The sequence below is a fragment of the Dendropsophus ebraccatus genome, chromosome 1 (genome assembly GCF_027789765.1).
Source record: "Dendropsophus ebraccatus isolate aDenEbr1 chromosome 1, aDenEbr1.pat, whole genome shotgun sequence".
Taxonomy (NCBI): domain Eukaryota; kingdom Metazoa; phylum Chordata; class Amphibia; order Anura; family Hylidae; genus Dendropsophus; species Dendropsophus ebraccatus.
In genome coordinates, this window is record NC_091454.1 from 221,945,761 (window position 1) to 221,969,812 (window position 24,052).

General features: G+C 43.3%; 1 protein-coding gene across 1 annotated transcript; it reads left to right on the forward strand.

Moving 5' to 3' along the window:
• The first annotated feature begins 1,954 nt into the window (after positions 1–1,954).
• LOC138784893 (extracellular calcium-sensing receptor-like) lies at positions 1,955–21,104 on the forward strand. Its single transcript, XM_069960593.1, has 9 exons — positions 1,955–2,130; positions 4,028–4,319; positions 4,834–5,661; positions 6,681–6,908; positions 7,157–7,242; positions 7,976–8,099; positions 8,200–9,075; positions 18,829–18,907; positions 20,749–21,104. The coding sequence occupies exons 1-9, from the start codon at positions 1,955–1,957 to the stop codon at positions 21,102–21,104; spliced, it is 3,045 nt and encodes a 1,014-aa protein (XP_069816694.1).
• The last annotated feature ends 2,948 nt before the right edge of the window (positions 21,105–24,052 follow it).

Genomic DNA, 24,052 nt, shown 5'->3' on the forward strand with positions numbered 1-24,052 from the left:
TACAAAGCCCAGTGCAAGTGTGTCCAGGGGTGGGTAATACCTTTCCTGGCCACAGAGATAAGTGCCCCGGTGAAAACGCCAGAGCCCACCTGCTGTTTGGCATCCAAACACGGTGGCCATGGTACAGGCATGATGGGAATAGGAGTTGCAACAGCTGGATGGCCTGAGTTTAACCCCCCTGATCTATAGCACTCTGCAGGCTCAGACCGGTGGTGCAGCGGAGCTTGAGGTTCCTTACACTGATGACTCCATGCACAAAAGCCCCTGTCCTAAGCTTTTAAAGTGACAGGGATGCTATGAGTGCTGGCTCCATACAAACAGCACCTCAGTCACAATAAAACTATTGGTAAAGGTGATGTATATAGACTTGCACCCAGGGCTTCTGACTAGAGAAAGAGCATGTATCAGATCATAGCAATCGATTATCATAAGCAAAGCAATATTGATCATTTTTCTTTATCACTTATGTATCTATTTGCGTAAAAGTCATCAAATATAATTTCATGGAAGGTCCCATCTGCACAGAAAGGAATCCAATTTTCTCCTGTCCCCAGGTCCAATGTAATATAGTCTCTCTGAGGATCCTCATTTATGTTACCATTTGGTGCTAGGAGAAATCCCAGCTCGTGTTCTGCACGCATGAGGATAATGACTAATTTGCAGGTAGTGTCTCTATATATAGGAGATCAATAGCGTAATCTCAGAAGACATCGAAGAATACAATGTAAGTACTCGGCATGCATAAAATTTTTATAGATTTGCTATCTTCTTACATATACATAGGATCACACACGTATGGGCAGGTTCACATACTACCCATTCAGAGCTACACATTGCATGAGGCTATTGTACAGCACTGACAGCATTGTAATCCACACCATGAATGTTTGAATAATTTATACTTAATTCAGTGCAACATAGTTAATACCTGTTAGTGCAGTTGGGTGGGATTCCATATGTCCGTGCACCCATGTGAGCTGCCTGGATCATTCATTGACTGATCTCCAGAAGATGTCTTTGGATTTAGGAGCAATCTTTATTGGCAATTTCAGGTGTTTTATTGTCTATACAATGTAGAATGAATCATGTTGACAATGTCCAGTTCAGAACCACATCTAGATGTGTCCAGTCTCACCTTTCCTTTGGTTAACCAACTAATTTCACTTACACAGTATATAAACTTAATAGAAGGAGGTTATGACCCTAAGTTGCTGGAAAAGTGGTCATTACTAGCACCCATTACTTCCTATAAATAAACCAGTAGACCCGAAAAATATATATATTTTCATCTGTGGCTAAATTGAGCTGATGGATATAACATTGTATCATTCACATAATCAGCTACACAAGCCATTGGGCTTAAAATAGTTGCAAGTTCATTGTAAAAATTTGGATTAATAAATTGCTGCTAAATTATGTATGTTCATCCATGTAGGGTGAAGACAATTATCGGCTTCCAGATACATACTATAGCTATTTATTTTATATATTTTTTGGCCTTTTTTTTAATTATTTGTTTTTATGTATTATTCTACTATATATTAGTTATTTTTATACATATGTCTATTTTTTTTATTTATGTTTGGATTTCAATTTTTTGTGTATTTTTTAGTTTTACTTTATTATATATTAGTATTGCTATTATGATGATGATGATTATTATTATTTTGTTTATTTTTATTTTACTTTTGTTTTTTTTTGTTTTTTTTCATTTGTATTGGCTTTGAAACTTTTTAATCCTCCTTATGTATTAGCAGATCAAGGTCCGCAGACTACACTCAAATTACACTCATATATACAGCATCACATGCAGACATTGTACTGGATATAGAGCAGTGATAAATTCTCAACATGTATATACTAGCTACACACTGACTATATTCCCCAGGTACTTTTGACTAACAGAAGAGAGATGATCAGCCCATACACATGCAGCCTGATATTTGCGCTTATTATGTACATTTACGCCATATACAACAAAGATTCCCAATGCAGTCTGGATAAAACCGATCTGGAGGGGATAGAACAGGCTGGAGATGTGGTCATTGGTATTGTCTTACCCATTCATCTGGACAATGTGTACCACCTCAACACCTTTACCGAGAGACCCCCCGGGACCACCTGCACCAAGTAAGGAACCATAACATTGATGACGTGTGTTTTTTTTTTAGATCAAGGCTTGTATGGCAGGTTCTGGGGCAGTATTGCTTCTTTTTTATTTCTAGTAATGGACCCTATAGTGACAGTCTGGTCAGCCAGGATCTTAGATTAGATGTTTGGTCTTCAGGTAGAGTCCTTAGGCAGTCCACAATCTCATCTCTGTTCTTACATGGTACAAATTTTTGGATTCCCATGAAAAAAATTTTCTTTATTTTTATGTTTAGTTGTTTTCCATGTTTTTGACGATAAATGTTTATAGTTGAAGTTCAATACAGTAATAATTGTATATTTTGTTGTGTGACCCTCTTTTTATAATTTTTATAGGCGTACATACTTTGCTTTTCTTTTGAGATTGTATATATATATACACACACAATCTGTGTGTGTCTGCTTTAAAATTGAAATGCAATAATATGTGCCTACCCCTCACTACTACCACCATCAGCTGAACGATTACAAACTGCCTGTAGGAGAAAACAAGCGTATAATTACCGGCTTCTGCTGCTACTGACGTTTTCCCTTTTAATTGACGACCACTGGTAGATGGAAACCTAACGTGCTGCTATAGAATATATTTTATTGTATCTGAACTGTTTTTAGATTATTATATTTCATTCAGCTTATTTTGTCATGTACAAAAGTAATTTGATTGTTCCTTTTTGTGGCCAATGGAGGGTCAAGTCTTTGGAGGGTCAAGTTTTTCCTAATGTACCTTCCCTATGTTTCAAATTTAAAAAAAGGGAATTATAGGAAATATTAGGATGACTGGAGAGGCAGCTTTTTTTCTCGTGTATACTAAATAGTCTATATACTCTTTCTTAACCATAAAATGTTCTTTTGATCTTTTTTAACTCCTTAGATTTTAAAAAATATCATTTTCTTTTTCTTTAAGGGTATGTTTATATTAAGGAACAGGCATGGAATTTCAAGCTGAATCTGCGCTTAATTTTACCGCTTGAAATTCCGCCCATAAAATATGTACAGAGCAAAGCCCTATTGTATTCAAAGATATTTCTGCTCTGTTGTTCACACTGCGGGATTGGCACGTGGAATGTTCCAACATGGATATGCTTTCCATCCAAAGAATTGACATCCCAATTCTTTGGGCGGATTTCGCTAGAAATCCCATAGAAGTCACTGGGGCTTTTAATTTCCTCTTTAAGGCTGTGTTCACACTACGTATATTTCAGTCAGTATATTTCAGTCAGTATTGCAACCAAAACCAGGAGTGGATTAAAAACACAGAAAGGATCTGTTCACACAATGTTGAAATTGAGGGGATGGCCGCCATTTAATGGCAAATATTTGCTGTTATTTTAGAACAACGGCTGTTATATTGAAATAATGGCCGTTATTTACTGTTATATGGCGGCCATCCACTCAATTTCAACATTGTGTGAACAGATCCTTTCTGTGTTTGTAATCCACTCCTGGTTTTGGTTGCAATACTGACTGAAATATACTGACTGAAATATACGTAGTGTGAACGTAGCCCCAACTTGCATTCCACTAGAATTCTGCTTGAATTTCACTCAAATTCTGCTCGAATTCCTCTCAGATTCCATTCCTCTCAAATTCCATTCCATTCCATGAACAATTGCATTGGGGGTGCTGATTGGAGGGTTAGCACTAGTCAAATAACCTTATAAACACTGCATTTAGTAGGTTACATGACCAGCCACGGTCAGTACCTTCCATGTATGGAGCAGACTTAGCTCCTGAACCCACTTCATATACCCCTTCATGATCATTGATATATAAAGCGACATGGCAGACATGAGGGGATTAAGCTAGAGTACATAACAATTGAGCTCTACCGCCTATCATTAACAAATTCTGAATATGTCCTCATTTTCTTCAAACTAAGGTTTGGATTTGACACCTACCAGCAGTTCCAAGCAGCGATGTATGGGATTGAAGAGATCAACAGCAATCATGAGCTTCTCACGAACATCACGTTGGGTTTTCAAGCCTATGATTCTTGCGTTACTGTCCTGCACAGTTTAGCAGAGACGTTGCAAGTGGTAACAGGACAAAGCAAAGCCGTCCCCAACTACAGATGCCTCCTGGACAGTCCCCTAAGCTCTGTCATTGGTCATACGTCCTCAACACATTCAATTCTCATGGCTCATGTTCTGGGGCTTCTTAGGTACCCTCAGGTAACAAATATTTGACAGATTGGTTTTAATCAATAAGTATTCTGGTTATCAGAAATTCAGAAAGGAAATGAATAGTTAGAACATGTTTAGACCAGCCAACTAGAATACTGGAGGATGTTTTGGTTGGCTTAGGTGTTCATATTACATTGTCACCTCATAGGTGTTACTTAAAGAACCAAGATCAAAATGAACATTTGTAACAGGGTCATCATGTTTTACTTTTGGCTTTAAGTCAAGCCAAATCCTTGACTTTATGTAGCATGCCATGAGCTCCTAGGGCAGTGATGGGTAACCTTGACACTCCAGCTGTTGCAAAACTACAATTCCCATCATTCCTGAACAACCAAAGATATGGCTTTGGCTGCCCGGGTATGATTGGAATTGTAGTTTTGCAACAGCTGGAGTTTCAAGGTTAGAATTAATTAAGGTCAGTAAAAATAATGTTTGCAAATAAGAAATTCTTTAGTTGTTGACGAGTAAAACCATTTCCATTATACCATTATTTTTTACACAGATTAGCCATTTGTCTACAAGCCCTCTCCTCAGTGACCGCACAAAATTCCCCTCCTTCTTCAGGACTGTCCCCAGTGATGTTTTCCAGTCCAGAGGTCTTGCTCAGCTAGTTTTGCAGTTTGGGTGGACTTGGATAGGACTTTTGGCTTTGGACAATGACTATGGCCAACAAGGGATTCAACTTATCAGACAAGAGATAATAAAGGCCGGAGCATGTGTGGCCTTCATAGAAACCATAATCTTAAGTCGACCAGATCGCAATGCTCCACATATTGTTAGAGTAATAAAAAAATCTTCAGCCAAGGTTGTGGTTGTCTTCTCCAAGGACATTGACATATTTCCAATATTAGTTGAGATGGAAAAACAAAGTGTTAGCCAAAGGCTGTTTGTTGCCGGTGAAACTTGGTCGACCTCAGGCTTCTTCCAGGGAATCAACACAAAGCTTGTTCTAGGCACGATTGGTCTGGCTGTAAGCAGTGGGACAATTCCTGGATTTAAAGATTTCCTAAACAATGTTCATCCATCCATGCCTTCAGGAGGAACATGGGCAAAACTTCTCTGGGAAAAAACTTTTAATTGTGAATTTATTGAAGAAAACAACATCACAAGTTCTTTATCTTCTTCAGTAAAACCATGTACAGGAGCAGAAGACCTCAACAATGTATCAAACACCTACAATGATGTTGACCATCTGCGAAACACATATAATGCCTACACAGCAGTAAAGATCATCGCCATGGCTTTAGAAGACCTTAGATTGTGTCAAAGTAATGAAAATGTGAATTATCACCAGACATGTCCTGACATTTTCAAGTTTGAGCCTTGGAAGGTAATTTATATTTAAAAAATATATCTCTTTGCCTTTATACTGTATATCATATACCTACAGGTGGGCCTTATAATGGGCCATAATACTAAAGTTGTAAAGTTGCATATAAAAAACATCCCTTAGTTAGGCCAGCCTTCCTCTACTATGTCACCTGTTGACTTACAGCTTGCTAAGCCTCGCTTGGCTGAGTAAGCTGTCAGCCTTCTGATACTCTTCAGCCCCCTCTACGATGTTGTTAGAGGGGCGGGATTTTTTAATGAACAAACTAGGAAGTGGAGAAGAACAGAAGATTGCGTTTGGCGGGGTCCTGAAAAGGAGAAAGAGTAAGAGTAAGTATGAAAATCATCTTTGAGAGGCTTTTTTTTTCCCACGTCGAAGTTGTCCTTTTATGTTCTCCCTCCAAAAATACTTATAGAAAAAATTAGAACGGAGAGGAGAAGAAGGAGGAAAATTTCAGAACTTTGTAACTTTTAATCTTCTTCCTTTTCCTCTTGGTTTCATTCTCAGCCAATGGGTCATGGACACCTTACTGTCGTAATTGATGGAATCTCCAGTAGTCAGTCTTACACTGATCAATTATTATTAAGGTTGTCCAGGGACTTCAGAAAGGACTCTGGGTGCTTCAAAGCTAAATATATGATACTCACCTGCGCTGATCCCATATGACCGCCCTTCCAATGATTCAGAGTCCTCAGAGGTCTGTTTCTTCCTGCTTTTAGTGATGTACCGACCGACAGCTCAGCAAAATAATAGTTGGTCACTGTTGTGGCCAGTACTTACCTTAAGGGGGAAGTTCCTGCAGTGTTGTTCATTATTGGAAGCAGGAGGAAGGGGAAATGATCTGTAATCTGTCAGAATGGCAGAGGAAGGAGATCACAGTAGATGTTTATTCACAGTTTTTTTTTTTTTTGTTTTGTTTTTTTGCCGCACTTACAGGTCCATCCAATTTTTAAATCTTTCTTTTTTGTAGACTTTTTGTTTGAAATAATAACCATTTTCTGTAATTATCTTTTTCACAGCTTCTACCCTACATAAAGCGAGCAAGGCTTAGACTGAGTAGTGGTCAGGAACTATATTTTGATAAGAATGGAGACCCACCTGCAGTCTATGACATAGTAAATTGGCAACTGGGCCCAGACGATACCATAAACCATGTCAAAATTGGAAGCTATGACACCACAAGATCTTTAGATCAAGTTTTCCATATAAACACAAGCATTATGAAGTGGCCTGTCGGAGAACCGATGGTAAGACCATAAGAAAAGGCTTAAGTATTTTTAAAGATTATACTGATCTGAAACAGATGCTTTTTGTAGCATGTCAGCCTTTTTGTAGCATATCAGCCTTATGAACTACCCAACCTAATTTGTAACAATTAGCTTATCATTTGTAATGTTGGCTTTGATGAATGAGAGACATTTTGGCCAGAATGGCTAATAGAAATTATAGTGTGCCAGTGATCACAGCCACCATATATTTATAATGTCCATTCCAGCTTCTGATGCATAGAGCGGCCAATCTGGTTGAACTAACCTCCTTCAGTCCAGGTGCCAGCACCTCACATGATTGGCTCAGGTTCTGGTAACCACCTGCTAATCAGACCATCGAATCCTTATGGTGCTGAAACATTGTGATCCCCAGCTCTCCGCAGCATATCAGTGTCTGTTGGTGCATATAGCTAACATTCTCTGGCTTGAGTAAAGTGCTTTGGACCTTAAGCAATCAAGTGATGGCCCCAAGAGCAAAAGTTATTAGTTATTTTAAACCATAGACAACCCCATGATAAAGGAATTCAGTTGTTTCCAGGTTACAGAAGCAAAGTGGGCCCCTTTTATTACAGTAACTTTCATTTTCTGGTCAGAATGCCATCATCAGAATCAGAACCAGAATCATATTTCAGTGAAAGAACCCAAACCCAATGTTGTTAATAAATTTATAACTACATCTAAATGTTAAAATCATTAGAGCCAGAAAAGAGCAAGTTTCAGTACTTCTCATCTTGGCCTCATCCAACTCACTGGAAATAGCCACCGATATAAATCTATGGACAGTGAGATAGAGATCTAAGTAAACCAGGGAAAGAAGCACTCAGCTGAGCAGTAGGGCAGTGTTCTTCCTTCCGACCTGATATTTTTCAGTCCTTCTAAACTAGAGAAGATATTATTGAGTCATGTGGACCTGGAAATTTCTAAATTATTTGAGTGTGTACTTTAATATACACCAAATATTAGAAGTATTAGAAGTTTGACACTGTACATACACTGTCTCCTAGAAGATGTTAGAAATCCAAAAATTCAATTTTTTGTACCCTCAGGTTCCTCGCTCGGTCTGCAGTGAGAGTTGCCCTCCAGGTTTCAGGAAGGCGACAAGAAGAGGAGAACCTGTCTGCTGTTTTCAATGTGTTCCATGTCCTCAGGGAGAAATCTCCAACCAAACAGGTAAGACACTGTCTATCTTTTATACAGTACACCTAAAGTGAAAATACGAAATCGCTAAATGTTTGTTATTATTGTTTTAGATGCTCTGGATTGTTTCAAGTGTCCATGGGATCAGTGGCCAAACCTTGACAAATCCAAATGTATTCCAAAAACAATAGAATTTGTCTCTTATGAAGATCCATTGGGATCGACCTTGGCCGTGACCACAGTCATTTCCTCCATAGTTCCTGCATCCATTTTACGACTTTTTATAAAATATATGAACAGTCCCATAGTGAAGGCAAACAACTACCATCTAAGCTGCTTTCTACTTGTTTCATTGTCTTTATGTTTCCTCTGTTCCTTGGCTTTCATTGGCCCACCTGAGCCTGAGAAGTGTCTCCTACGACAGTGTGCATTCGGGATTGCTTTTGCGCTTTGTGTCTCTTGCATCTTGGCCAAAACTATCACAGTAGTGTTTGCTTTCTGGGCTACAAAACCGGGCAGCCGACTAAAAACCTGGACAAGTCTTAGAGTTTCTCTCTTATTTATATTCCTATGTTCCTTATTACAGTTTCTCTTGTGTATCATTTGGGTGTCACTTGCTCCTCCATTTCCCCAGTACATTAGTACACAAGCACAACCCACAATCATCAGCTATGAATGTAATGAAGGGTCACCTATCGCATTTTGGTGCATGTTGGGATATCTTGGCCTTTTGGCATCTGTCAGCTTCATTGTAGCTTTTATGGCCAGGAGACTCCCCGACAGCTTCAATGAAGCTAAATTCATCACTTTCAGCATGCTGGCCTTCCTTAGTGTCTGGGTGTCTTTTATTCCAGCCTACCTTAGCGCTCAAGGAAAGTACACTGTAGCTATGGAGATATTTGCCATTCTTTGTTCCAGTTGGGCTCTGGTGATCTGTATGTTCCTTCCTAAATGTTTCATAATCTTGTTCCGACCTCACATGAACTCTCGGGAAAACCTTGTGAGGAAAGTTAGGGTCCAATGGCAAGGATGACACCAAGATCTCCAGGCAAAAACATCAGCGAGGACCAGCATCTATCTACTGTATCACAGCCATGTATGTACATAGCCATCTTCATTGAAGTCTGTGGGGTTTTTAGAAATAGCTAAGCCAATATTTATTATAGACTTCAAAGAAGAGAACCACTTGCACTTAGAGTTACCTCTCAGCCTTTTCTTGTATAAAATCATTGAATGGCTAAAAGTAAACTCTATTCCCTTGACAGATGGAAGCCCATCATAATAGGAATTCTCCGAGCCATGGCTACCCTATGCAGAGTTTACTGCTCTAATATCTTTAGATCTTCAATTTGTCAGTGCTTTATTTTGGCAGAAAACACTGCGGAGGATATCGGTGTAATATGTTGTATTTTCTTGCTGGAAGATCCAACCCTCTCCAGTAATCAGCATGTATGGGTGTACCTGAGCCACAAGGATGGATTCATACCCATCTCGAGAGCACCTCAACTTGGATGAGCAGTTCGAAAAATGCCACAAGAAATGTAATGCTGCCACCACCAGCTTGTCTTCTTACACCCATGGTTGGAGGGCGTTTGTTTTCTGATGTTTCTCATGTGACACGCCAATATCCCTCCATCTGATGTTGGAGGAGATGTGTCCTCCCAGAGGGCCTACCAGAAGTAGAGTGCCGAGCCCCACACACTGTAGATTTACTGAGCTGCGGTGTTGGACACCTGGTGTTTCATTTCAGTGTTGAGCTGCTCCACTGCAATGTTGACCTTTCACATCAATGACACTGGCCGCTCCACGTTTTTTTATTCCATTTATATGCAGTGACGTCATTTATCAATTTTTGATAAAAATGTAATGACAGCAGCAGGTGAATGGTTCACAAAATCAGCAGTTTCAAAAACAACACAACAACAAACTCCAATTCACAGCGGGCATTAAATTCGCATTGTAGCGATTGGTGAATTTGCCAGATCTGCTTTGCAAATTCACCAGACATGGCGGCCGCACATGTTAGCTTACAGAACTGTCTTTTGGTGGGAGCAAGAGATTATCCATAATCCCTTGCACCCGTCCAATTAGCTGCAAACCTCACTGTGATGTCAGCACCGCCCCTCCCCCACTATATAAGATGATTCGCTTCCTGGAGGCGGCCAGTCGGCTGTGTATAGTGGAGAGCAGGTTGCAGCAGGATGTTAGAGGAGGGAGAGAAATACAGAGAGATAGAGACAGAGAGGAGAGGAGGGTGGATTGTGGGTGGTTTTCTATAGGAGCAGTGAAGCCATTGTCCAGTATACCAAATAACTGGGTGACTGTTGTTCGTTATACCAAGTCACTGGGTGCTGGGTGTGTATTATAGAAAGTCACTGGGTGCTGGGTGTGTATTATAGAAAGTCACTGGGTGCTGGGTATGTATTATAAGAAGTTACTGGGTGCTGGGTGTGTATTATACCAAGTCACTGGGTGCTGGGTGTGTATTATAGAAAGTCACTGGGTGCTGGGTGTGTATTATAGAAAGTCACTGGATGCTGGGTGTGTATTATAGAAAGTCACTGGGTGCTGGGTGTGTATTATAGAAAGTCACTGGGTGCTGGGTATGTATTATAGGAAGTTACTGGGTGCTGGGTGTGTATTATACCAAGTCACTGGGTGCTGGGTATGTATTATAGGAAGTCACTGGGTGCTGGGTGTGTATTATACCAAGTCACTGGGTGCTGGGTGTGTATTATACCAAGTCACTGGGTGCTGGGTGTGCATTATAGGCAGTTACTGGGTGCTGGGTGTATATTATAGGAAGTCACTGGGTGCTGGGTGTACATTATATCATGTCACTGAGTGCTGGGTGTCCATTATAGGAAGTCACTGGGTGCTGGGTGTGCATTATAGGAAGTAGCTGGGTGCTGGGTGTGTATTATAGGAAGTCACTGGGTGCTGGGTGTGCATTATAGGGAGTCACTGGGTGCTGGGTGCTGGGTGTGTATTATAGGAACTCACTGGGTGCTGGGTGTGCATTATAGGAAGTAGCTGGGTGCTGGGTGTGTATTATAGAAAGTCACTGGGTGCTGGGTGTGCATTATAGGAAGTCACTGGGTGCTGGGTGTGCATTATAGGAAGTCACTGGGTGCTGGGTGTGTATTATAGGGAGTCACTGGGTGCTGGGTGTGCATTATAGGAGGTCACTGGGTGCTGGGTGTACATTATAGGAGGTCACTGGGTGCTGGGTGTGTATTATAGGAAGTCACTGGGTGCTGGGTGTGCATTATAGGAAGTCACTGGGTGCTGGGTGTGTATTATAGGAAGTCACTGGGTGCTGGGTGTACATTATAGGAAGTCACTGGATGCTGGGTGTGCATTATAGGAAGTCACTGGGTGCTGGGTGTGTATTATAGGAACTCACTGGGTGCTGGGTGTGTATTATAGGAAGTCACTGGGTGCTGGGTGTGTATTATAGGGAGTCACTGGGTGCTGGGTGTGCATTATAGAAAGTCACTGGGTGCTGGTTGTGCATTATAGGAAGTCACTGGGTGCTGGGTGTGCATTATAGGAAGTCACTGGGTGCTGGGTGTGCATTATAGGAAGTCACTGGGTGCTGGGTGTACATTATAGGAAGCCACTGGGTGCTGGGTGTGCATTATAGGAAGTCACTGGGTGCTGGGTGTGTATTATAGGAACTCACTGGGTGCTGGGTGTGTATTATAGGAAGTCACTGGGTGCTGGGTGTGTATTATAGGGAGTCACTGGGTGCTGGGTGTGTATTATAGGAAGTAACTGGGTGCTGGGTGTGTATTATAGGAAGTGACTGGGTGCTGGGTGTGCATTATAGGAAGTAGCTGGGTGCTGGGTGTACATTATAGGGAGTCACTGGGTGCTGGGTGTGTATTATAGGGAGTCACTAGGTGCTGGTTGTGCATTACAGGGAGTCACTGGGTGCTGGGTGTGCATTATAGGAAGTCGCTGGGTGTGCATTATAGGGAGTCACTAGGTGCTGGTTGTGCATTACAGGGAGTCACTGGGTGCTGGGTGTGTATTATAGGAAGTCACTGGGTGCTGGGTGTGCATTATAGGGAGTCACTGGGTGCTGGGTGTGTATTATAGGAAGTCACTGGGTGCTGGGTGTGCATTATAGAAAGTAACTGGGTGCTGGGTGTGCATTATAGGAAGTCACTGGGTGCTGGGTGTGTATTATACAAGTCACTGGGTGCTGGGTGTGCATTATACCAAGTCACTGGGTGCTGGGTGTGTATTATAGGAAGTCACTGGGTGCTGGGTGTGCATTATAGGAGGTCACTGGGTGCTGGGTGTGCATTATAGGAAGTCACTAGGTGCTGGGTGTGCATTATAGGAAGTCACTGGGTGCTGGGTGCGCATTATAGGGAGTCACTGTGTGCTGGGTGTGTATTATAGGAAGTCACTGGGTGCTGGGTGTGCATTATAGGAAGTCACTGGGTGCTGGGTGTGCATTATAGAAAGTAACTGGGTGCTGGGTGTGCATTATAGGAAGTCACTGGGTGCTGGGTGTGTATTATACAAGTCACTGGGTGCTGGGTGTGCATTATAGGAAGTCACTGGGTGCTGGGTGTGCATTATACCAAGTCACTGGGTGCTGGGTGTGTATTATAGGAACTCACTGGGTGCTGGGTGTGCATTATAGGAGGTCACTGGGTGCTGGGTGTGCATTATAGGAAGTCACTAGGTGCTGGGTGTGCATTATAGGAAGTCACTAGGTGCTGGGTGTGTATTATAGGGAGTCACTGGGTGCTGGGTGTGCATTATAGGGAGTCACTGTGTGCTGGGTGTGTATTATAGGAAGTCACTGGGTGCTGGGTGTGCATTATAGGAAGTAACTGGGTGCTGGGTGCTGGGTGTGTATTATAGGAAGTCACTGGGTGCTGGGTGTGCATTATAGGAAGTCACTGGGTGCTGGGTGTGTATTATAGGGAGTCACTGGGTGCTGGGTGTGTATTATAGAAAGTCACTGGGTGCTGGGTGTGTATTATAGGAAGTCACTGGGTGCTGGGTGTGTATTATAGGAAGTCACTGGGTGCTGGGTGTGCAATATAGGAAGTCACTGGGTGCTGGGTGTACATTATAGGAAGTCACCGGATGCTGGGTGTGCATTATAGGAAGTCACTGGGTGCTGGGTGTGCATTATAGGAAGTCACTGGGTGCTGGGTGTGTATTATAGGAACTCATTGGGTGCTGGGTGTGTATTATAGGAAGTCACTGGGTGCTGGGTGTTTATTATAGTTAGTCACTGGGTGCTGGGTGTGTATTATAGGAAGTCACTGGGTGCTGGGTGTGCATTATAGGAAGTCACTGGATGCTGGGTGTGCATTATAGGAAGTCACTGGGTGCTGGGTGTACATTATAGGAAGTCACTGGGTGCTGGGTGTACATTATAGGAAGTCACTGGGTGCTGGGTGTGTATTATAGGAAGTCACTGGGTGCTGGGTGTGCATTATAGGGAGTCACTGGGTGCTGGGTGTTTATTATAGTTAGTCACTGGGTGCTGGGTGTGTATTATAGGAAGTCACTGGGTGCTGGGTGTGTATTATAGGAAGTCACTGGGTGCTGGGTGTGCATTATAGGAAGGTGCTGGGTGCTGGGTGTGCATTATAGGAAGACACTGGGTTTTGGGTGTGCATTATAGGAAGTCACTGGGTGCTGGGTGTGCATTATAGGAAGTCACTAGGTGCTGGGTGTGCATTATAGGAAGTCACTGGGTGCTGGGTGTGTATTATAGGAAGTCACAGTGAACACAGTGTCCATCTTAATAACTCACTGGGTGCTCATTTACCAACATCCCTGGCTCTCCTGAGAGAACATTGATATTACGTGGCTGATCCACCAACGTCCACCACTGTCCATGGAAGAAACTGAACGATTGAGAGACTGATTGATATTTTTTAAAAATGCACATTTTCCAATTTTCACACCGTCACAGCAACAGCTGTGGGAAAAAAAAATCGCTACACTGTAATAGTCCCACTATTGTAGCTACTATAGTTTGCCTATTTTAATAAGAACGTTTAACGATTTGCGAATATTCGCAAATTCACAAAAATATTTGCGAACTTCGCGAAACAAATTTCCGAGTGATTCACTCATCTCTAAACACCACCCTTTGCGCTAAAAAAACAACAGGACTGGGATAGGAGATATGTGTGGCGGTAGCCTCAATATACAGTATATGATCACCAAGAATGATCAGGAATGCGGCTCCCTACATGCTGCTGAGGACGTGGTCATAATAATCTGACTCCGCCGTGTATAAAACTAATAGGCTTTAACAGAAAGAGGCACACAGGATTGGCTTCATTTCCTATTTTTAGAAATGATGATGAGCGAGTACTAAAATGCTCGGGTGCTCCATACTTGAGAGGAATGTTTCCCGATACTCGGGTGCTTGTTTCGAGTAACGAACCCCATTGAAGTCAATGGGAAACTCAAGCATTTTTTCAGGGGACCAAAGCTCTGCACAGGGATGGTTGTGTGAAAACCTGGAAACCTCAGAAACTGATGGAAACAACATGGAAATTGACAGTAAACAGCAGGGGCAGCATGTATGCATGCCTCTGAGGCTGGCTAATCGCAACAGTACGCCAAATTATGGGTAACCGTACAGTGAGGATAGGTATAGCTTAACTACAGATCCCAGCCAGCCAAGAGAATGTCAGCAACAGGACAAATTGACTACTGACAGCAGCCAAGCAAGCAGCCAAGAGTAGCAAAAAATATATATATATGTTTGAAAAAAAATGTGAGCCCTTAGATGACTGTTGGGTTCTTCGTGTTGGATTCCTGCCTAATCGCACACTAATTCCCTCCCTAACACTCTCCCTCACAGACAGCAGCTCTCTCCCTATGCTCGTTCAGCCTATGTCTAACGTGAGCACTGCAGGACCTGATTCTTATATGCCCAGGTCATCTGATCTGGCCAGCCAATCACTGCTATCGACACATAGGGTTCCCACATGGTGCTAAGGGCTTCCAAAGAGTCTCCTGCATGATGATTGGCTGAAAGAAAGTCACCAAACTTGCATGAAGAGGAAGATGCCATTGTCTTGAGTATCGCGAGATGCTCGTCCTAGTAACAAGCTCTATCGAGTACCAAGCTCAGACAAGCATGTTCGCTCATCACTACTGATCAAGTAAATCCCAGGCATGGTGAAACCCGCCTCTGCTATCTATAGATATGATAGCTGGTCAGGGAAGTCCAGGACACATAGGAAGCTAGCAGTTCACCACTTACTATATTTCCCAGAAACCTCTATGAACTTTGGTGTCCTGTCCTTGACCGGCTTTCACAGAACTTTATTTGTAAAACACTTGTAAAATGACTTTACTTATCCTGGAAATTGAGATTCTGTTCTTTGTAAAAATAGAAATAGCTAATAAATGTATTTTATGAACCATATAATGTGTACTTCCAGAGTTGCATAGATATAGTTATATAGAAGAATCTAACTTGCTGATATGTCCCTATTCCCTATAGTGCACAAGGTACTGAGGATGAAGATATGTTTTATCAGCACCATTTCTGTCTACTTTGTAGTTTAATGCATATACTAAGTTGTGGTTTGGTGCATTGTAGGTGAGACTACCACCCTCAGTGCACCAATCTAGCTCGGCCGACCCGTCTCTTCTAATGACATCATGAAAATAGTGACGTCACTCCTGTGTTGTCTAAGCCGTGTGCTCTGGGTCATTGTATTGGTGGAAGGTGAACTTTCGACCCTTCACCCTGACTAGTTTCTTCTCCACCCAAATCATTATTCTGCCTCCACCATGGTTCACTGTAGGGACGGTTTTGGGCAGGTGATGGGAAATGCCTGGTTTCATCCTGACATGATGTTTTGAATTGAGGCTATAAAGAATTGATTTAAAAAAAAAGAAAGAATTGAGGCCAAAAAGATCTATGTTACAGTATATCAGACCAGATAATCTTTCGCACAGTTCTTTAGGCCTTATGTTATGCAATCTCTTGGCAGCCTTCATGTATCTGTTACAGAAGCAGTCTCTTTCTGGCTACATAAAGCCCAGATTGGTGGAGGCTGTAGTAAAGGTGGACATTTTATAAGTTTCTACCATCTGCACATAGGATATTCAAAACTCAGCTGGCATGACCATTGGATTCTTGGTCACCTCTCACCTAAAAGGCCCTTCTCCCCAATTACCTAGTTTGGTAAGGTGTCAGCTCTAAGAAGCTCTCGTTGTTGTCTTCCTTTTCCAAATAAGAATTATGGAGGCCCTTGGGAACTTTCAGTGCAGCAGAAATGTTTTTTGTTCCTTCTCCAGATTCTATCCTATCTCTACAGGTGGTTCTTATAAAATGCTACACCCTCCTATTTTATCCGCTCTGTGTTCAGTGTATTTTTTTTTCTGCATAGATGATGTGCCCATAATAACTGGCCTCAGTGGTAGATGGTACAAGACCCAGAAGCTAGTAATTGGCTGCCAGGTAAACAGGCGGGTCATCTCTGCAGAGAAGTTGAGTGGAGAAGTAGAGCGTCAGCACTGGATACAGCGGGAGTAAAACAGATGAGTATTGTTCCACTGTGGCCTCTTACATTCTTTCTTTGTGCCACCGTTCCCCTAATCATCTACACCTAATCATCTGTACCACCATGCCCATAATCATCTGTACCGCCATGCCCATAATCATCTGTACCGCCATGGCCCTAATCATCTGTACCACCATGGCCCTAATCATCTGTACCACCATGGCCCTAATCATCTATACCACCATGCCATAATCATCTGTATCACCATGCCCCTAATCATCTATACCACCATGTCCCTAATCATCTATACCACCATGCCATAATCATCTGTATCACCATGCCCCTAATCATCTGTACCACCATGGCCCTAATCATCTGTACCACCATGCCCCTAATCATCTGTACCACCATGCCCCTAATCATCTATACCACCATGGCCCTAATCATCTATACCACCATGCCCATAATCATCTGTACCACCATGCCCCTAATCATCTATACCACCATGGCCCTAATCATCTATACCACCATGCCCCTAATCATCTATACCACCATGGCCCTAATCATCTATACCACCATGCCCATAATCATCTGTACCACCATGCCCCTAATTATCTGTACCACCATGTCCCTAGTCATCTGTACCACCATGCCCCTAATCATCTATACCACCATGTCCCTAATCATCTATACCACCATGGCCCTAATCATCTGTACCACCATGCCCATAATCATCTGTACCACCATGGCCCTAATCATCTATACCACCATGGCCCTAATCATCTATACCACCATGCCCATAATCATCTGTACCACCATGGCCCTAATCATCTGTACCGCCATGGCCCTAATCATCTGTACCACCATGCCCATAATCATCTGTACCACCATGCCCCTAATCATCTATACCACCATGCCCATAATCATCTGTACCACCATGCCCCTAATTATCTGTACCACCATGTCCCTAGTCATCTGTACCACCATGCCCATAATCATCTGTACCACCATGCCCCTAATTATCTGTACCACCATGTCCCTAATCATCTGTACCACCATGTCCCTAATCATTTGTACCACCATGCCCCTAATCATCTATACCACCATGTCCCTAATCATCTGTACCACCATGTCCCTAATCATCTGTACCACCATGCCCCTAATCATCTGTACCACCATGGCCCTAATCATCTATACCACCATGCCCCTAATCATCTGTACCACCATGCCCCTAATCATCTGTACCACCATGCCCATAATCATCTGTACCACCATGGCCCTAATCATCTGTACCACCATGTCCCTAATCATTTGTACCACCATGCCCCTAATCATCTGTACCACCATGGCCCTAATCATCTGTACCGCCATGGCCCTAATCATCTGTACCGCCATGTCCATAATCATCTGTACCACCATGCCCCTAATCATCTGTACCACCATGCCCCTAATCATCTGTACCACCATGCCCCTAATCATCTGTACCACCATGCCCATAATCATCTGTACCACCATGGCCCTAATCATCTATACCACCATGTTCCTAATCATCTATACCACCATGTCCATAATCATCTGTACCACCATGCCCCTAATCATCTGTACCACCATGCCCCTAATCATCTGCCCCATTTTTACAGCAGGCCAGATATATGGAAAAAAGTAGGAGTTGATGATGGAGAGGATGATGTGGGGTAATAGTAGTGCCATTGGTTGTAGATGGCTAGGCTTTTCTTGTAGTGTATAAGACCTCAGCTCTTAAGACGAGGGGATGCTATTGATGAGCTGCTGGGTGACTGAGAGCGACGACTTAACCGACAGGATGGCTGGGCCTTTTAGTGTGTCACTGGCAATGGGCTTCTGCCGAAGGGTGTTGACTGCTCTTTAGCGCTTCCCTTTAATCCCTCTCTCAGGGATCCACTCCAGAGGGTTTAGAAAGAACTGCTCCTAGGTTTTTGATGGTGTTGGTTGGTAATGATTGTTGGGGGAGTGTATCTTGTGTTTCCCCAGGACCAAACATAGTATCCCAATCTAAAACATGTAAAAGACAGCATGTGTTTGTCATCTGTTTCGCATTGTGGTACTATGTTTGTTCTACTATACATCCCTTGTCAAAGTTGTGACAGAAACTTATCACAGAAACTTCGGGCAACCAGTTTATGGTCTGTGATACCTAGAAGTTTGGAATAAAAATACACCAAATTCACTTGCAATTTACCCTTCTTCTACCTACCCTTTTTCTTCGTCAGCTACCAATGTTTCAGCCATTACCTATTTGTTACCTTGTTTTAGAGACTATGCCTCCATTTGTGGTGGTTCACACATCCGGTAAAGGCTTTATTCAGCTACAACAGGCATAGGCCTTATTATTGCTTTTCACCATCATAAACCCCCAAAAGACTTCAGGACAGATAATTTACAGCGCTGGGGGGGGACTATACCCTATTAGGACTGTTCGGTGTACATATATCTTAACCAAATGTACTGTATCTTCTAGTCCTCAATAGAGATGAGCGAATACTATTCGATCGAACAGGTATTCGATCGAATAGTGCTCTATTCGAGGTATTCGACCGCGGTCGAATATTCGTGCTAAAATGCAGTAAAAAATTGATTTGCCCTCCCACATGCCCTGGCGCTTTTTTCCAGCCAATAAACATGCAGGGGGTAGGGGCAGTCATTAGGAGTAGGCAGGACTTAAAAAGAAACCATGTGACCTCCTGAATAGAAAGAATAGTGATTTCAGATTCGTATCACTTGCTGGTTGGAACTAGAGAGGGACAGACTGTAAAGCAGGGAGAGGAAGGTTTTAGGTGAAGTTAGGTAGGAAGGGACCCTCAAAAGCTCTTGTTAGGGCTGAAACTATATAAAAACAGACATTTACAAGCTGTTGTGAGACAGGCAGTGTGTATACACTGTATAAGCAGTTGTGAGACAGGCAGTGTATACACACACTGTATAAGCTGTTGTTAGACAGGCAGTGTATACACACACTGTATAAGCTGTTGTGAGACAGGCAGTGTATACATACACTGTATAAGCTGTTGTGAGACAGGCAGTGTGTCTACACTTTATAAGCTGTTGTGAGACAGGCAGTGTGTCTACACTGTATAAGCTGTTGTGAGACAGGCAGTGTGTATACAGAGTATACGGTTATGTACAGTAATTGTGGGATAATACCTTTTATCTTGCTACCACACATTTGTGCATACGCAAGTTTGCAGGTATATAGTGTGTGGGATAGTATAGCTGTTATCTCGACTCTAGAGATTTGCGCAGTCTGCGTCCACTAAAGGCAACGATCAGCCCTTTTTTTCTATTGTTGTAAAAACAATTCTATATCAAGTATACAGCTGTATACAGTGTGTGGGATAATATAGCTTTTATCTCGACTCTAGAGATTTGCGAAGTCTGCGTCCACTAAAGGCGACGATCAGCCCTTTTTTTCTATTGTTGTAAAAACAATTCTATATCCGGTATACGTCTGTATACAATGTGTGGGATAAATTAAAAACTATCTGGTACGGCTAAATTTTATACTATTGAAAAAAGTTAAACGGCTACTACAATGCATAGGGCAAAGTGAAGAGGACAGGGATGCGGAAATACTGCTGGGGTTTTAAGCTGTGGTGAAGTGATTAGGGATACAGCGTGTGCTTCAGAGGGACGTCGAGTATCACCCGCACCCACCATCCCTGGCTTTATAGGACACTTGGGCAGGAGGCGGGGTACACAACAAGTGTTACGATGGATGGCAGAGAGTGCTTCCAGTCATTTATCCACTCACTCCAGTCAAAATCTGGACCAGAAAACTCAAGTCGCGAGGACTGGTGATAAGGAGACCCAATTGCCATTAAGCCAAATAATTGACAGTGTGCAGGAGGAGCAGTAGAGTGAGGAGATAGAGGAGGAGGAGCCGAACAATGAAGCGAACGACCCGACCTGGCAAGGGGTGATGTCCAGTGGGGAAAGTAGTGGAGGTGTGGAGGCCCGCGCCGCACCAAAAAAGGCGCAAAGAGGCAGAGGGATGTCCAGAGGTAGAGGACAGACGAGTCAACTGAGGCAGGCCAGAGTCACCAGGGCCAAAGCTTTCCCCCAAAGCAGCCAGTCACGCCCCCCTTGAGGTCATGCAGTTCTTTGGTGTGGAGGTTTTTTATATGTTTGCGCAGATGACAAGCTGAGCGCGGTGTGCACGCTATGTCACTCCAAACTGAGTAGAGGCTCGGAGAATAGCAACTTGACCACCTTGGCCATGCGGCATCACCTGGAAGCAAAGCACTGGGCTCAGTGGGAAAGAGCACACGCAGCAGAACCTTCACCCGGCGTTGCCACTGCTGACTCTTGCCCTGTTCTCTCTGCTAGAGCTACAGTCCAGACCACCACCAGCCAGAACACTTCGCCATCTCCCTGTGCTTCGGCCACTTTGGTGCCTTTTTCACCTCCCCTTGGCCTGCGTCTGCTCCTTCGCCTGCACCGTCATGCGCCTCTTCAGTGCAGCTGCCGCACCTCAGTGTTCTGTCCCTAGCCTCCACTACTTTTCCCGGTGTGCCATCCTTGCCTTGCACCAGCACGTGTCACGTAACATCGAGCGGGCCCTGAGTTACCCGGTTAGCACAAAGATCCATTTGACCACCGACGGGTGGACAAGTGCTTGCGGGTCGCTATATATCACTCACGGCACACTGGGTGAATGTTGTGGAGGCGGGTACCGGGTCTCAGGCAGGGACAGCCTCCCTCCTCCCCCCGCCTAAGAGTGCCAGCACGAGCTCTGACAACCCCTCCCTCTCCTTCTCCTCCGTAAAATCACCCTCATTGGTCAGCTGGAAAAACTGCAGCACTGGCGTAGGGAGACGTCAGCAGGCCATGCTCAAGCTTATCAACCTGAGTGATAAGAAGCACAGCGCTCCAGAGGTAAAGGATGCCATCTTGCAGCAGGCAGAAATTTGGCTGTCGCCGCTGCAGCTGGGACTAGGCATGGTCGTATGTGATAATGGCCGTAACTTGGTGGCATCTCTGGAGCTTGGAGAACTCCAACACGTTCCATGCCTGGCCCACGTTTTTAATTTGGTGGTGCAGCGCTTTTTAAAGACCTACCCCAACCTGCCGGAGCTACTGGTAAAGGTGCTGCGCCTGTGTGCCCACTTTCGGAAGTCCACCATGGCGGCTGCTAGCCTTAAAAAGCTCCAAAAACACCTACATTTGCCAGAACACCGGCTGTTGTGTGATGTCACCACTCGCTGGAAATCCACATATCATATGTTGTCCAGGGTGTGTGAGCAGCAGAGAGCTCTCATGTAATACAAGCTACAAAACCCACGGGTGCTTTTTATTATTATTATTATTATTATTATTATTATTATTATTATTTATTTATAAAGCGCCCTTAGTTCCAGAGCGCTATACAATAGATAGGCAACAGGCAGGAACAATACAAGATCAGAAAACATTACATGAAGGCAAAAGACAGACTGGTACATGGGGGAAGAGGACCCTGCCCGCGAGGGCTCACAATCTATGGGGCTTTCAACTCAGCTCCCTCAGTTTGCCAACCATGAGTGGCCATGGATGGCAGACTTATGTGAAGTTTTAAGGGTATTCGAGGAGTCCACCAAGAGGGTCAGCTGTGATGATGCCATAGTGAGCATAACCATCCCACTCTTATGAGTCGTTAAAGAATCCCTTATCGCCATCAGGGAGAATGCCTTGCATGAACCAGAGGCGGGTATAGGAGGAGATGTGACGGAGCTAGACAGTCACACTACACTACTGTCAGTTTCTCAGGGTCGATTCCTGGAGGAAGAAGAGGAGGAGGCTGGCCATACTGTCAGCGAGGCTAGCGGTGCAGTTCTGTGCATCCCATTGGTCCAGCGAGGATGAGGCGAAGAGGAGGGAGAGGAGGAAGAGGAGGAGGAAATGTTGAGCGATACTTCTGGTGGGGGGAGCAATGTGCCAATTCACAGCCTGGCACACAATGCTAAGTTTATGTTGGGCTGCTTTGCGAGGGACAAACCTGTTGTCCACAAAGATAATGTCTCCTCATTCATTCCAGTAGAGGAGAGGACCACCAGACTACTGGAGTAAGAGAACTGCTGCAGAATATGATGGAGATATTCCCACCTTCCATTGCTGGTAGCAGAGAAGAGAGTTCCTCCCAAAGCCAGACAACATCCATCAGGTCCACGGCCGCCAGGGGAACACTCTCCTCATACTCATAGGCCTTGTGAGAAGATACTATTTGTCATTTTAGAGGACAGATACGTGTCACTGAGGTGCCTGGCCTTGGTGAAGTGAACTGGTAGCTTTAGACAGTAACTGTAGATTATTGTCACTTTTATTAAATGCATCAACTGTTTCCACAGCTGATCCGGGTTCGGCTTTCCTGGAGCAGTCAAAGTGACGGGTGGGACGACTGCTCCCACGTATTCCAGGCTTTTCCATTGCCTCAAAAAATAAAAGGACTGCTGTTTGGCTAAACAGCATGGGGAGAGAGACTCTATTGCCGTTTAAAGTAATCCCCACACCAACTTAGCTCTTTGTGATTTAAATGGCTGCATGATAAATTTTCTTTTGCTCAATATTTGGCTTTACATTATAAAAAGCAGTTATATTGTGTTTGGAGTCTATAGTTGATAGTCTGTGATAGTGGCGTAATACTAAAAGTGGATATATTAATGCAATATATTCATGTGTGCAATTCAAATCACTGGCTGGGCAATATATAACTCTGCAAACAATTGTATTTCACAAGTGTACTGAATAAATAAGAAACAAACAAACATACGCTAATATTACGCACCACCTAATAAGTACCGCTAGACCAAAAGGTACACTTCTACTTTAGGTTCATGTACCCTGGCATGCTTCCCCTGCTGTCCCATATGCATCCAGAGGTTTTGGCGTCATTTCCTGAGGTTTTATTGGGCACTTGCTGAACTCCTAGTGGTCGAATCTTGATTTCCAAGTCCCAAGGATTTTTCTCCCATAGACTATAATGGGATTCGATATTCAATCGAATAGTCGAATATCGGGAGCTATTCGAATCCAATAGAATAGAATATTTCACTATTCGCTCATCTCTAGTCCTCAATGATCGTTGATAGACATGTAATCCTCAGCTGGATAATCCCATCTGTATAGAAGTCATTGTAATTATCTTTTGCCCCCAAGGTCCAAGGTGACAACGTCTCTGAGGATCGACATTCATTTATCCATTTAGCACATAATGAATTCCCTGCTCAATAAGTTGCAGTCTCTATATATAGGACATATAGGAGATATATATATATATATATATATTCGTCTTCGGTGTGAGCAGATATCAGAGAATACAATGTAAGTACTCGGCATGATTTGCTTTCCTTGATACATAGTATCACATTTCATACTGACTGCAGGTCTCTCGTATATAGAATTTACTCTCACCAGTTGACTGGTTTACATGTTGCACATTTTATTTAGATCTACATACTTTCG